Raw genomic sequence first — 14,030 nt, forward strand, 5'->3', positions numbered from 1 at the left:
GCAACATTTTCCTAGCGCTGGACATTTAGTAAAGAATTGCAATATTTTCACTCTAAATTGCTATTAAAAAAATAATAAAAATATATGTGGCTTCTATTTTATTAATACTAACTTCCAACCATTGTTGTACCCGTACAGTATGACTGGATGGGCATAAAAAAGTGGTGTTTCACTCATGGATGTTGAGTTACACTTTTATTATAAGCCTGTCAACTTGTTGCTACACAGACATAGATATATTATTCATCTGGTATTTTGGCTAGTGCTTGTGTGTCTCTACCTAGCATTATTGTTTTCATAATAGATCTCAGAATGGCTGTGTGGGTATGTGTGCATAACTGAATGTATTCATTGGCACAATACAAATCTAACCACAGCTTCTCTTTCCATATAATATGTAATAATATTTTCAGACACATGAACACTGAACTGTTTCCTTCGTTTTTCTACCACCTGAGTGGGTCTCTGGCTAAAGAATAAACCTACTACAGGCCAGACACAGAAACCCATATCCTTTATATAACAATCCCCACTGGATACCAACATGTGGTACAAATTTGCCATAGATCACACGAGTGCACTGGTTCCAAGTGCATATTAAACAGCGTCATTTTGCAGCAATTTCATTTTGCATGTTAATTTATGAAAATAACTTGCTAAATTTGAAAATAAATGTCTTTAGAGGTATGAATCCCGGACAGCAGAGCACAGTTGAAAGGTACTGCCATTTCATGGGTCTCCCTTAGAACGCATTCTGTTTGCCTTTCTACAATCTAAAAATAGACAGAACATTACACAGCTTATATTCATCGCCAGCTCAACTTGACAAACACACAGTAAATGCAAGCCCAGAACCATCTTAAGTATTACAGATCAGGGCTTGGCTCTGTCTGTATGCAAAAAGTGCTTACAATCGCAACATCTTTTTAAATGTTGGATTTTTAACCTTTTCCATGATAGCAATAACTAACTTAAAGCTCAATGGCTGTCACAATTAAGTGTTACAACCTCTATACATAGCAAGCTACTTTAATTCTAGGCAGATAATAAATTATAATTCCCGTTGCTCGACAGACACAACAAAAACAAACATACAAATCAAAATGGTTGCCTTTTTTTTCTTATTTCCAAATACAGAAACTTAAAACACACCCTAAATATTTCTAAAATGGCATACTGTAGGGAGATAATTGTATATAAGAACAATATTCTCAGATACTTAACCCTAAAGATACGAGCTCTCATTAGTTATATACAAGAACAAACATGTATGCTACTATGACATCAATAAGTTGGCTAAATTTGATTTGGAAGATAATAACACAGTACATGAAAAATAAATAAATACATAAATAAATAAAAAGAACTGGGCATTCTACAAACTTGCTGTTGTGCCCAAGAGGTATTATCACAGTGAAATACTAGATTTATGGTACTTACTTTTAAAGAGTCAAAGCAGGCGATTATTCTTCCATTTTCAACTTGGCAGCTTTTCGCAGGATGTGCAAATTTACATTCCGTGTCTGGCCGCGAGCAAGTCCCTCTTTGGAACTCTCTGCACACTTCCAGGGTGAGCCATTTTGTGTCCCGCATTTGTGCGATATTGACTGCCATGTTTGAAATGTATAGGTGGTTGAAATTGAAAAATCTAAAATAAAAAGCTCTAGGCAATCTGTGGTATGTTTTATTGAATAAAAATGTTACCTAAAAATACTTATTTTATTTTACTTTTGTATTATTTCTTTGTTTCGGAGGTGTCCTCTGTAAAACCTAAAAATGAATTACTTAAAAAAGTAATTTTAAAGCAATAATATCAGCAGTGAATACACGTATATCAAACAATCTGGCCTGAACTATCTTTGAGCCCAAATTGGAGCCTAACATAAGCATGAAAATGTGGCAGACTCTTTGCTGACACTGGCTTTTCAAACTGCTTCCAGTAGAGTTGTCTGAAAGGTAATCTCCCCACAGCTGACTTGGCAACTGGGTTTTACGGTGCAATCGTTATTGATCAGACTGGCATAGAGTGTGCAGCAGTGTACAGCAACAATCGAAACCTGACCTTCTTGTCAATTTAATGGCAGTAAAACGTCTTATGTTTTCTTTCAGAGAGAAAAAAAAAGTTTTGTTTGTACAGTAAAGCAGCAGTTAAAAGGCAATGCCTGGATATTGAGGATGTGTTTGCTCAATTCGAGGTACAGGTTGGGGCGGCTGGACTAGAGCTGGAGAGTAGATGTGCTGTCGTTGCAGTCTAGCTGGCAGCAAGCAAGGCAAAAGCAGTGACTGCTCTAGAAGCGGTTCCAAGCAGCAGAGACGTCAGGAAAGGCACTTCTTTAGTACCAACCTGTAGAAGAAAGAGATACATTAAAATTCACCAAACAGCGTTTCATTCTTTTGCCCACAGACACACTACTCCCCCGACCCTCGTCCCAGGAATCAGAATGCAAAAACTATACCAGCTAAGTGTAAACCACATACTTACAGTAGAGCATACTGCAGCCAGCAATCGCAGATTTATTAAAATAAAAAAGGGCGCGATAGCAAGGTGACCAATCACAGACAGCGTTGCAGCAATATTCTTGTTTGTAAGCCAATAGTGTTGGTTATCTTATGAAAGGTTGTGCCTGTCAGACGTTCATTACTATGCAACAAGTTTTGAAAATGTCCATCTGATATGACTTCTTAGCGAGAGAATAAGCATGTGGGTTTAAAATGTACCCAACATGCTGCAAAAGGATTAAACCACGTTGCCTTTCAAAGATACTTATCCTATGCTGGCAAGACACCTGCAAGTTGATTAGAACAGAAGCAAGCCTCAGAACTGCAGATACCTTTATAGCTGGCTTGCTGTTATGACTGTTCTGCCTGTTCTAACAGAGACTATGTTCCATCTCACACCCATGAATAAAAAAGGAAAGGGGATGTTTATGAATGGTTCAATCTCCTGACCCATTCCATTTACTTCTTGTTCACTCACACGAGGCCCTGTCTCTCCACAGAGACACAAGCTCCAGCTCCGGCTGCATCGTATACAGTAAAACCCTTCCAGTGAGCAGACACTTTGTCAATATATTACAACCAGGTCCAGTATCAACAAAAGCACCCTTTATTCCCACCTTTTTTCAACTCAGCAGTCGAGCCATGCAGAGAAAACAGAGGAATCACAGTGCTGTCAGTGTGTCTGGTAAAATCTAAACTCAGCCAAGGAAAAAAAGCAATCCCATTACAGCAGCATTAAATATTAAGGAGGCAATTAGATTTTTAGCAAGGCTGTGCAATAGAGAGTGCCGTTTCCCTGACTGATAAATCGTGTAGGTGGTGGCGTCACATGAAGGCCTGTTACAATTAGATCTATCTGCATGTCATTAAGCCTGCAAAGCCAGGCCTGGCCTAGTTGGCTATGCCAGGGAACTACATTTCGACATTGCATCTGGCTGTGCTTTTACGTTAACGGAAAAACAATATAATAAAAAATGTAATACAGCTTTACTGTGAAATAATTATTAAAGTAGCACCTTGTATATCTTATTGGCCAAGTAATTCTGAGCTGCTTAGTAAAATGTGCACTGAATATAACTGTAACAAGAACAACGTCCACAAAATACAGAACTGTGAAAATCCAAACCAGGCTGTGAAACATCTTATATGACTCACTGTAAATCATTTTTTTAATAACTATGCAGTTCACAAAGAACATGACAAATTAATTATACAGCAACGTAAGTAAATACACTGTTGTCATAAGCGAATATAACAGAGGTTCTATTTATTTAGCTTTAAGACAAGTCTCTGTCAACAGCCAAAGGCATTATGTCAATTAACATATTGAACTGTTTTCACAATTGAATGCATGTAGATTAGAATTCAAGAATTTAAAGCTGAACACCCATATAAAAGACTGATATTTAAATCAAAGTATACCAGTATATATATATTTTTTTATTCCTGTTGACATTGACTAACATGTCATTTTGAAAGACTTTGTTTTTACTGCTTAAGCAATGCTGGAGGATGTGTCTGAAACTTTAACAGCAATAATAAAACTAATTTAGAACATAGCCTTTAACAATATAACCATGTTTTTTTTTTCATGATAACTGTTTTTGTATATTAAAAAGTGCATCCTATTTTCACCCCTGTATTCAAACAGATTCCTTATGGAGATGGATGGACTCACATAGTTATGTGCATTATGTTTCATCTATTTAAAGACACTGCGTTATTTGATAATCTGAAAATCTTTCCAATAAAACTTGTTTACGTAGACAGTCTACTTCTAAGCCACAGTGAAGGAAAGTCTTCTAGTAAACTCTTTTGGAAACCTTATGCCTATCATTACTATAGCCTCGCCAAACTCTTACTTTTAGTGTATTTGTAATTGCAGATTAATTTAGTTTTTGATTTAGGCATTTACTGTCGATTCTGCATACTTTTATTTTATACTATAGCATTTACTATCTATGTCATCATAGTACTAGATTAGCACAGATAAAATAAAACACAGAAAAACCCACACCACAATAAGCAGTTGTTCTAGGTACTTTCCACCACTTTGAGAATCTCGACTGTATGTAAAAATACCAAAACCATAGTCTACATTCTATACACAGATGTTATATAACAGGTACATATTACTGTTTCTTACATTTCAGTTTCACTTCTCTTCCATTTCCCCTCGGATATCAACAGGTATACTGTTATGCTTTTTGTGTTCCAGAGCCATTTTAGATTTAGACAAATGAAAAAAGTAAACTGACAGGAAAGTTTGAAAGTAGTCATTAGCTTAAACTACCAAATACAGTGTTTATGGTGAAGCCTCATCTGGTATATAACACAAAGACATTCTCCTAAATGTGTGTGAGAATTACTGTAAAATGATGATACTGTAACTGTATAATACATAGTATAATTACACTCTAGTATAGATCACATTAGAGAAACGAAATCTACCATGTGTACAGCAGGAAAGCCAGGAAACAGTGCTGCACCTAATGCTGCAGTGCCCACAATATTAGACTGCAAGGTCAGTAATGCTAAGAGCTAGAATGGAATAGAATGAAAAATTTACTGTCAAAGGCATTTTATTTAAAAACTGGAACATCACATTTGTGTAAGATCCTTCCCCAAAACAATTTTTGTTACAGTAACATTAGAAGTCATAGGTATTGTTTTTTTTTTTGTTTGTTTGTTTGTTTTTGCTTTTGCAAATCATATGACTGCATTTTCCAAAAAAATTAGTTCAAAGTTGCAACATAATATGTTTGGCTGATTCGATTTCGGTTATAACTTTATTACTAAGCATGCATGTGACATTAGTGAATTTAATTTACTATACTAGTACTATAAATACTTTCTTTCAAAGCTTAAAAAAAACCTGTCAATTGGTCTGTTTTCACCTGCAATAAAGTGAGAAAGCATGTTTGTGTATTTGGAGTCTGCAAATTGAATAGAATGGTTGTCTGGAAAAGCATGGGCACTGATGTGTGATCTGCAGACAGATGGTAAGAGCATGTAAGTACACATCTGCCTTATGCAGTCTTCAATTGAGACATGGGTACGGGGTTCTATATTATACTTCAGCGATCAATGCTGTTGCATCCTCATGGTCCAATGCAGGTTCATGCAGCAAAGTCATTCAAGGTGATTTTAGTGTGGGTTAGAACATAGCAGACAGTAGCGCTACTTTGTGCTCAATATCATATGCTTTCAAAGGATCCCTGTTGAATAGAACTTCAAATGGCCTGCAAGGGGCAACTGAGAAAGTAAAATCCCTCTGTAATCAAAGTATAATTGGTAGCAAGTATATTATTAGTTTCTTCTGTAATTAAAGCTAACGTTTTCACGCAGAACATTCTTCAAAGCGATCACTGCGGCTTCCTTGGTCGACTCTGTTTCTGAAAGCATGGATGTCATTATTTTTTTTTTTCTCTAATTAAATAATTGTTGTTTCCCTCTTTTGTAAGAAGTGAATCAAAAGGCAGGGACACTTCATTTAACATTTTAGTTGTTTTGTTATTATTATTATTTCTAGTTTTATACATAAAGTTTTTTTTGTTTCATTCAATTCTGCTACAATCTTTTCACTGACAGAGCAAAACTGTGATGCAAATATAATCTTGTTGTCAACAAATGATGTCACTTTTAGCTTGTGAAAGACTTGTATTCCCATCCTAAATATCCTTTCAGGCTAGAATCTTCCAACTCTTCAGACTGGGGATGTCTCAACAGGGAGTTGTAGGCAGTCCTGGCAGAGTCTCCTAAGATTTACCTTCCTTCATCCAAAAACAGCTTCTAGACTACTATAGTACCCTCTAATTGGACCCGAAAAGAATAACAAATTATAGAGCTGCTTCAGCATTAAAAAGCAGATATAAAAGTGTTATCATTTGTATTTAATCCAAGCCTGGGTCTTCCATACAAAAACCACTTCCATACAAAAACCACTGTGGTTTTACTGCAGTAAAAGTTTATATTTGTTGTTGTTGATGAAACAGTAATTTCTCCCTCTCTGAAACTGTAATTTAATATAGAAATGTTCAATTTATTAACTGACAGTTGCCAGTTTCAGATGGGTTACACACCCCAAGTGGTCATTTCTAAGACCAGAGGAGTCTTTTCTGAAGCAGGACATAAGGGCATGATGAATAATGATTAATTGTTGCACAATGTAACTGCAGTACAACAAGACTTTGTAGTTATTCAATCCAATGGATGATCTGATTGCAAACCAAGATGTGGAGCACTATAGGTTCCAAATATTTTAAATGTTTGAACGGTCAATAAATTTTATGTTGGTCAAAAAAAAGCTGATTTTCACATGGTAGCACTTTTATAAGAATGGCTACCCTTATCAGCATTCTGCATGCGCATTTACCACAGTTAAGATTCTAGCCTCTTCGACGAAATTTAACACCACGGTCCTGGCTGTTTACTGAGCTTTAAATATCTAACGGTGCTATACAAAGAAGAGTTGCTCTCTAATGCCTTGGCCAACTTTCTCTCTGAAGCATCACTTTACTAGCACGGCAAGGGGACAGGGTCTCGTTATAAATGTGTGCTTACAGGGTTAGCCTATATAAATATTTTCAAATAACAAACCTCCCTTTATGAAGCATTAAAACTTGATATGATATTTCTTCCCCTTAGCAACATGACATAATCCTGTCTTTGATAGGAGAAACAATAGCTGTCTGACAAACAGAATCTAAAAAATAAAACATGAAATGGGCTATACACAGTACTTATGAAAATACAGTAGAAGCAATTACATCGTCATGACATGTATGCATACACCTACTGATGTACAGCTGACCGCAGTTTCATTAGGGTACAGCAGTGATTCATCCAATAAACAGAACACAAATTCTAGACAATGCATCAATTGTCAGGTTGTCACATACAAATGTAGTAAGATAGGTCTTACAGCAAGTGTAAGTGAAAACCTGACAAAGACACTTTAGAAGCTGCAGGGCATCTACATAAACCACGTGCTTACTGCATGAACAGAACCCGTAACAAACATGCACAGTCTTTATTTACAGTCTAAATAGGAACTGTAGCGTACAGATTTATTTACTTCTCAAATTAGCATAACTGCATTGATGATATATTTCAGCAGTTAAAAAGACATTAAAAGCCTCATACCGGTGTATGAGATACTTCTAAATAAAAAAATGTTGTCCTTTATTTTAAAATACTACCATAAAACATATTGTATTCTCTAAAATGATAAATGACACTGCATACATTAAACAACTAAATTTAACAAGTAAAATATCCTGCAGCCTAAATTACAGGCACTGTTTGTCTTTATCCTAGTAGAGCTGTTTTACCTAGGATTTCCAAAACGTAATTCAATATAATTCAGTTATGAAAATGTGTTCAAACCGATAGCCCTAATAACAGGTCTGTTTTTTCTAGATTTACTGCAATCACACAAAACTTACACAAGTCAAACATTTTTTTATTATTATTATTTTTTTAAATCATAATCGGATATTCATATTTTACAGTTTACAAACTGGCAATAACTTTAAACACATCTCATTTTTTATATTTTAAAAATATGGTTTGTGTTTCGGTTGAATATCAGTATGCCATTCCATCACACCACACTGGAATGCTATAGTATTCTTTTTCGGTTTACATTTAGATTGTGCAAATAATACAGCACTGCATCTGTTTGAATTTCTATTATGTAATAACCTGAACACAGGCTGGTCCATAGAATAGGGACAGCCTAAAAACAGCCACCGCTATTGTATGCTGTGTTTACACCCAAGAAGCCAAATATACAGGTACACTGCTTTAGTCACTTTATTTAAGCATCTATATTGAAAACATAAATCACTTTCCTGCTCTATTGTAGTTGCTACAAAGACATCATCAACAGTGATTAAGAAAAAGTGAAGTATACCTCCATAGTACAATTCGCTTTTTGAAATAGAGGCCTTGCATATATTTCTGATCTTTCTTTCTATTCGGCCATCCTGTTGGACTGTGATCTCAGCTGTACCTTCTTCCAAACAAAGGCAAGGGAAGCTGGCAGACGGCTATTGTTCTTGAGCCTGGCATATATCGTTAGAGAGCTATGGATTTTAAACACTTTCTTTGGCCCAGTCTAACTGTATTAATGACTCACATATTTGTGCACAAACATCCCAAGACAGGAGCTGTAACTGCGATGGTGGGTGTGGTTGTAATAAACGTGCTCGTATTTCAAATTCGGAAAATAAATCTTTTACCTTCTGGTATTGACAAAATAGTGTAAGAATTCAATATGTATGTTCTATTAAAATATATATTTATCGAGTATATTTAAAATATTCAAGTACCACAAACTTACTTATAAGTGTAGCCTAAGCCTTGAGGTAACTTGTGTAAAGATAGCATTAATCAACTCAGAGACAGCATTGTCTGCCTTATTATATATACTTTGGCTGAAACTTTCATCACAATACTTTATTATGATGTATTGCTAACCATGCCAGATTCCTGTCCTTTAAGGGATAAAAACCTGTGCCCATATTTTAAACCACTTTTATATAAACAATAACATAATTAAATTTTCCAGAAAAAATCAGACATCATGTTTCCCTTATTATTATTGCCCTTCCTTACTTTTCTTATAGTCAGTGAATGACGCACTGAAAAAAAGTAAAAGGCACATTTGCAGTGTCTTCCGCCCTGCTAGCTTGGCAGGACCATGCTGTACTGAAATACAGCACTTGCCATATAAGGAAGCATGGCTAAACATGTCACGCATAATTTATATGCAGTAGGCAGAGACTCAACCTTTCAGAGCACACATTTGGACCATATGCAAAACAAGCTATCTTCGCAGGCTTTCAATTAGGACGACACATAACTTTATAAATATTGATCTCTGTTATCCAAATTTTGGAAGGATTCTGGACCGATACTGTTGTTGTATCCACCTGTTTCTCTTTCTGATCAGTTGAAAAACAGCTTTCTAGCTGTGCTTCGGTGCTGCCTGCAAAGCAGACAGGAAGAGGCTGCTTTATACAGATCTGCAGCTGTGACCTTCTGTTTTCATTCCAGCTATAGATGGTGTGTGATATGAAACCGTAAACCACAGTAACCTAGAACGCAGCCTGATACAATAAGCCAGAGCAGCCTAGTCTCACTTCCTCCTTTCAGCTTTCATACAGTCGGCCCTGGGCTCCAAAACAGAAAGCCACAACAGCAAAGAATTTTAAGTAAATAAATAAAAACTTACCTCTCACATTTTTTTTCCCCCTCAGATCAAACCAAACCATAGAGACAGTGCCCAAGGCACCGTGGAATTCATTATTTGAGGATGTCAAAGAAATTAAAATGAACTTGTTCTAGCTATTATCAGAAAGGCATTCTGACAGTCTCTACACATTCAGCTGCAGTGGAAAGGCTGTTGAATATAGCCTTGCAGACTCTTATCTCTGCTGGCTGCTCTGCGTTGCTGCCTGTTTTTGCCCCTCCCCTAAGAGCAAATCCAACCAGGAAGCATTGGATGTGTTAGACTAGACTGGGTCTTTCAACTATGCACAAGTGAAACATAATTACGAGACACTGCCTGATGTTTCTTTCACGTACCAGGTTTTCGAACGGGCAGCATACCAGACAATTCTTTCTCAGGTTTGGTTTAAACACAGATTACATTTAGGCAGAACAATGGAGGGTGTAAAGAGGATGCAGCTGAAACAGAGGCCTCTTCTCCCCCACAACAAGCAGCTTTTGGTTTAATCCATCTGATATGTAAAGCATACTGTACAATATTCTCTGAGCTGTAGAGCAACACTCATAGATTTGAAAATTCTGTTGCCATGGACTTTCAATATAGGCTTTGACCTAGCTTTTAGCAGAGTTCTCTGAGCTGTGTCTGCAGTCTGGGAAATCTTACTGATGCCCACATGAATGTTTAGTTTGGACTTCAATAAATATTTATAATCCAGAATCCCAGAATAAAGCCATTTAAATTTGAGATTTCTACCTAGTAGGACAAACTCTTGTGACCAAAAAAGAAAACTTTTGAGATTGTTTTAGAAAGCTCTGATGTATCATAACGTATACAGTACATGTGAGATACTGTACAGCTTGCTATTTGAAAAGCACATTCAATGCAAATAGACACAACCTCCCAGTCAAGTCGACCATATTGCTTTATTTTATTCAATTCAAACCCAGCTTTATATGTTAACAACATTTTTGTGATGCAATTGCCCAAACCAGTCCAATTGCTGGCTTAAAAAGCAAACAAACAAAATATGAATGCATTGTAATGTTAATGGGTGTTCAACAGCTGGACCTGCATTATAGCTGTATTATACCCTGCCTTCCAACAAGTATTGGAACAACCTGTCCCAATACTGCCCTAATACCTGCTGGAGGGCACTATAATATAGGGCAACTCCTTCTTGGGTTGAGAATGATGGCTGAACATGCTGCTCCTTATACATGTAAGCTTTTGTTTATTTTGATCTGAAATTTTAGCAAATGCATAGCAGTTAAGCAGAAGTGCCAGAGCTGCTAAATATATATTTGCGTATCTTCTTGTGTACTATGGACATACAGGAACCTCTACTTTCTAAAGTTCTCAAAGGCTAAGGCCTGATTCTAAACATAATTGTGAATAATATAATGTTCTTAAAAAAAAATTCTTTCAATGAAACCAAAACGAGCAAATGGAAATGCAACCTGTAAATGAAAGAATCCTAGACAGTGCATTTAAAATACTGGATAGCCTATTCCTGACATATTTCCACGATTATAAAGCTATTATGAATGCAATCAGTCATACAATACTCTTAAGAAGTATTCACTGTAAAGGCTGCCACACACCAGACGCGATGCGATTTTTCATTGGGCGACAAGATACTTTCACAGCAACATGGCCATACACACCAGAATCGCCACAAGGGCGATGCGACAGGTTTGAAAACTGCCAGATCTATACAACTATTAAAAATGGCTATTGACAAAGCTAAGACTGGTACATATTCGACAATATGATGTGGAAATTATGAGTGTCTTCTTTGACGGTATTTTAACATATATGGCAATAAATCATACATACCAGGCTTTCCAGCTTATTCAAAATTGACTCCAATATATTGTGTTTCAAAGCTGTACCTTTATAATTGCGATGACCTTTGTCATAAAGCTCTGGGTATTTTTCCACGGCAAGTATTATTGTTTCACCCTGCTGGACCATGTGCTTTAAAGCTGCTCTCTGATTGGCCAATTCACTTGTTTGCAAAAAATAGTATTCAATCCTATTTATTTCACGTCGCTCCAGTGTTGCCCTGGTATCACTCCCACATCAACTGTTGTGCCGCCTGTGGTGTGAAAGATATTTATCAAAAGTATAGGTTTCGTCGTATCACTGCACAGTTTCGCTTGTTGCATTGCGTCTGGTGGGTAGAAGCCTTAAGTTGCTAGTTGCACAAACACAGAGCAGGAAAAGTTTGCAAAAGATGCAGTTAATCCAAGCTTAAAAGACACACTCTTTTCAAGTTAAATGCTAAAACGTTTCTTGTGGCTCACAAGCCGGCTATTATGGTTGTTAGTTTGAGAGTGTGAATATCTGCTTTGTTGGTGAGGCAGGGATACAGGTTACCGATGCAGTAAACTGTCAGAACCCAATCACACACAGCAAGAGGCCACTTGCCTTGATGAAGGGATTACATGTTGTCCTACAGGTGTGGGCAGGGGGGGAATCACAAAACATTCACATTGGTAATTGGACACAAACCAAAAATCAATGGTGCCCAAGGGGCAGAATGTTAATTATTTATGTAAAAAGAGTTGTGTTACAGACATAACCATACCCCCAAAAAGTATCGCATTAAATCTTAAATGAAACTGAAACAGTGACATGGAAATCCCCTGTCAAAATAAATTATCCCCCTCCCATGAAATATGCAAATGTTTCTGTACCGTATGTCTTTTGCAGTTAAACTGTTGTTCAGTGTGTGCTCAACAACAGTCTTTCTATTCATTATTAGGTAAATGTGTTTTCACTGGATGAACATGTTACTATTTCATGAGAGGATGAGCAAACTGAATTAATCAGTTCTGAGGATACTTGTTAAAAAAAGAGGCTTACACACCTGAATGGGGACTGCTTTAGTCCACACTGATTCAGGAGATGGAGGTGAGTCAGTCATCATCAACAAATAATGTTTCCATGTTGGGTGCATTTCCACGTTTATCATGTGATAACAGGCCCCATTTACCAAGCCTTAACGCAGGAGTAATTTACTGTACATAACCATTTTTTCAAACTGTTCTAGACTGCTGCTGGCTTCTGTAACAACACTGGGAAAGTTTCATGGATATCAAAATGTATTTTATTCATAAAAACAAACACAAGATAACTGAATAGGGATCATATAAAAAGACATGATACAATTCAAGATGTTTTACAAAGGGCAGAGTAAATCCCTATTTCATGATAAAATGCTGTTTAGTGAGGGCTCCCAAGTGGCGCATCCAGTAAAAGTGCTCCGCGTGGAGTGCAGGATGCGCACTATAGCCTGGAGATCGTAGGTTCAAATCCAGGCTATGTCACAGCCGACCATGACCAGGGGTTCCTAGGGGGCAGCGCACAATTGGCCGAGCGGCGTCCGGGTAGGGAGGGATTAGATCAGCAGGGGAATCCACAGTTCACCATGCACCAGCGACCCCTGTGACCGATAGGGCACCTGTGGTTCTGCAGTGCAGCCGCCAGATCTGTGTTGTCGTCCAGCACTATAGGTCTGGTGGCATCACTGTAAGTCTGCAGTGCAAAAAATGACAGATTGGCAGGAGCACGTTTCGGAGGACGCGAGTTCCAGCCCACTTCCCGAGTCGGCTGGGGAGTTGCGAGCGGTGAGCCGAGGATACAGATATTAACTGGGCATACAAAACTGGGGAGAAAAAACCGGGGTAAAAAATTGGGGACGACTAAATTTAAAAAGAAAAAATGCTGTTTAGTCAGTGGCATCCTTATTTGTGTGATATGTACAGATGTATTACATGCCTGCAATGTGTGCAAATCCTTATTGTTGTGGTTAACTTTTTAAAACCAATGATGAATTCCCATTACCAATGCTCAACTGTCCTCTTAATACAGAATGCTCAACTGCCTTATATGATATAGTCTCTCAGGAAACTAATCTTTCAGTTGCTATATTTGGTTTCAACATCACTATTAAAATAACGGAAATTTGCACTCTGAATAATTTAAAACAGGATGAGGTGTGCGTCTAAACCACATAACATAATAATCACCAAATTAGTTGAACTGACAAGAGGCTGAAAAAAAACCCATTTGTTATACTTTCAATAACAATCCCTCATTTAAATTTCCCTTAATGAACTCAAAAGCATAGGGCTGATTTATAGCGTTCTTGTCAACCATATCCCAATAAAAAACTGCATATAGAGCTTGTCCTAATTTGTTGAATATAACGATTTTGACTATTATCTATGGTGCATCATCTACAGGCTAGTACCACCAGGTCATATTTATATTAAAGGTTAAGTATCAC

At 37.1% G+C, this 14,030-nt stretch overlaps 1 protein-coding gene across 31 annotated transcripts in view; it reads right to left on the reverse strand.

Annotated features, from left to right (window-relative positions):
- The window catches only part of LOC117416582 (muscleblind-like protein 1), a 78,561-nt gene that overhangs the window by 47,893 nt on the left and 16,638 nt on the right, over nucleotides 1–14,030 (reverse strand). For 13 of the 31 annotated variants that reach the window (XM_059034446.1, XM_059034438.1, XM_059034436.1 and 10 more), the window contains exons 1-2: nucleotides 9,740–9,964; nucleotides 1,441–2,344 (exon numbers count right to left, since the gene is read on the reverse strand). The exons of 1 other annotated variant lie outside the window; for it this stretch is intronic. In XM_059034446.1, the coding sequence (XP_058890429.1) occupies nucleotides 1,441–1,614 (174 nt within the window). In that variant the 5' untranslated portion in view covers nucleotides 1,615–2,344; nucleotides 9,740–9,964. Of the gene's footprint in view, nucleotides 1–1,440; nucleotides 2,345–9,739; nucleotides 9,967–14,030 lie in introns of those variants that run through there. 17 more of the 31 variants (XM_059034445.1, XM_059034444.1, XM_059034440.1 and 14 more) reach the window with 6 other exon arrangements.

This window comes from Acipenser ruthenus, chromosome 12 (assembly GCF_902713425.1).
Source record: "Acipenser ruthenus chromosome 12, fAciRut3.2 maternal haplotype, whole genome shotgun sequence".
Taxonomy (NCBI): Eukaryota; Metazoa; Chordata; class Actinopteri; order Acipenseriformes; family Acipenseridae; genus Acipenser; species Acipenser ruthenus.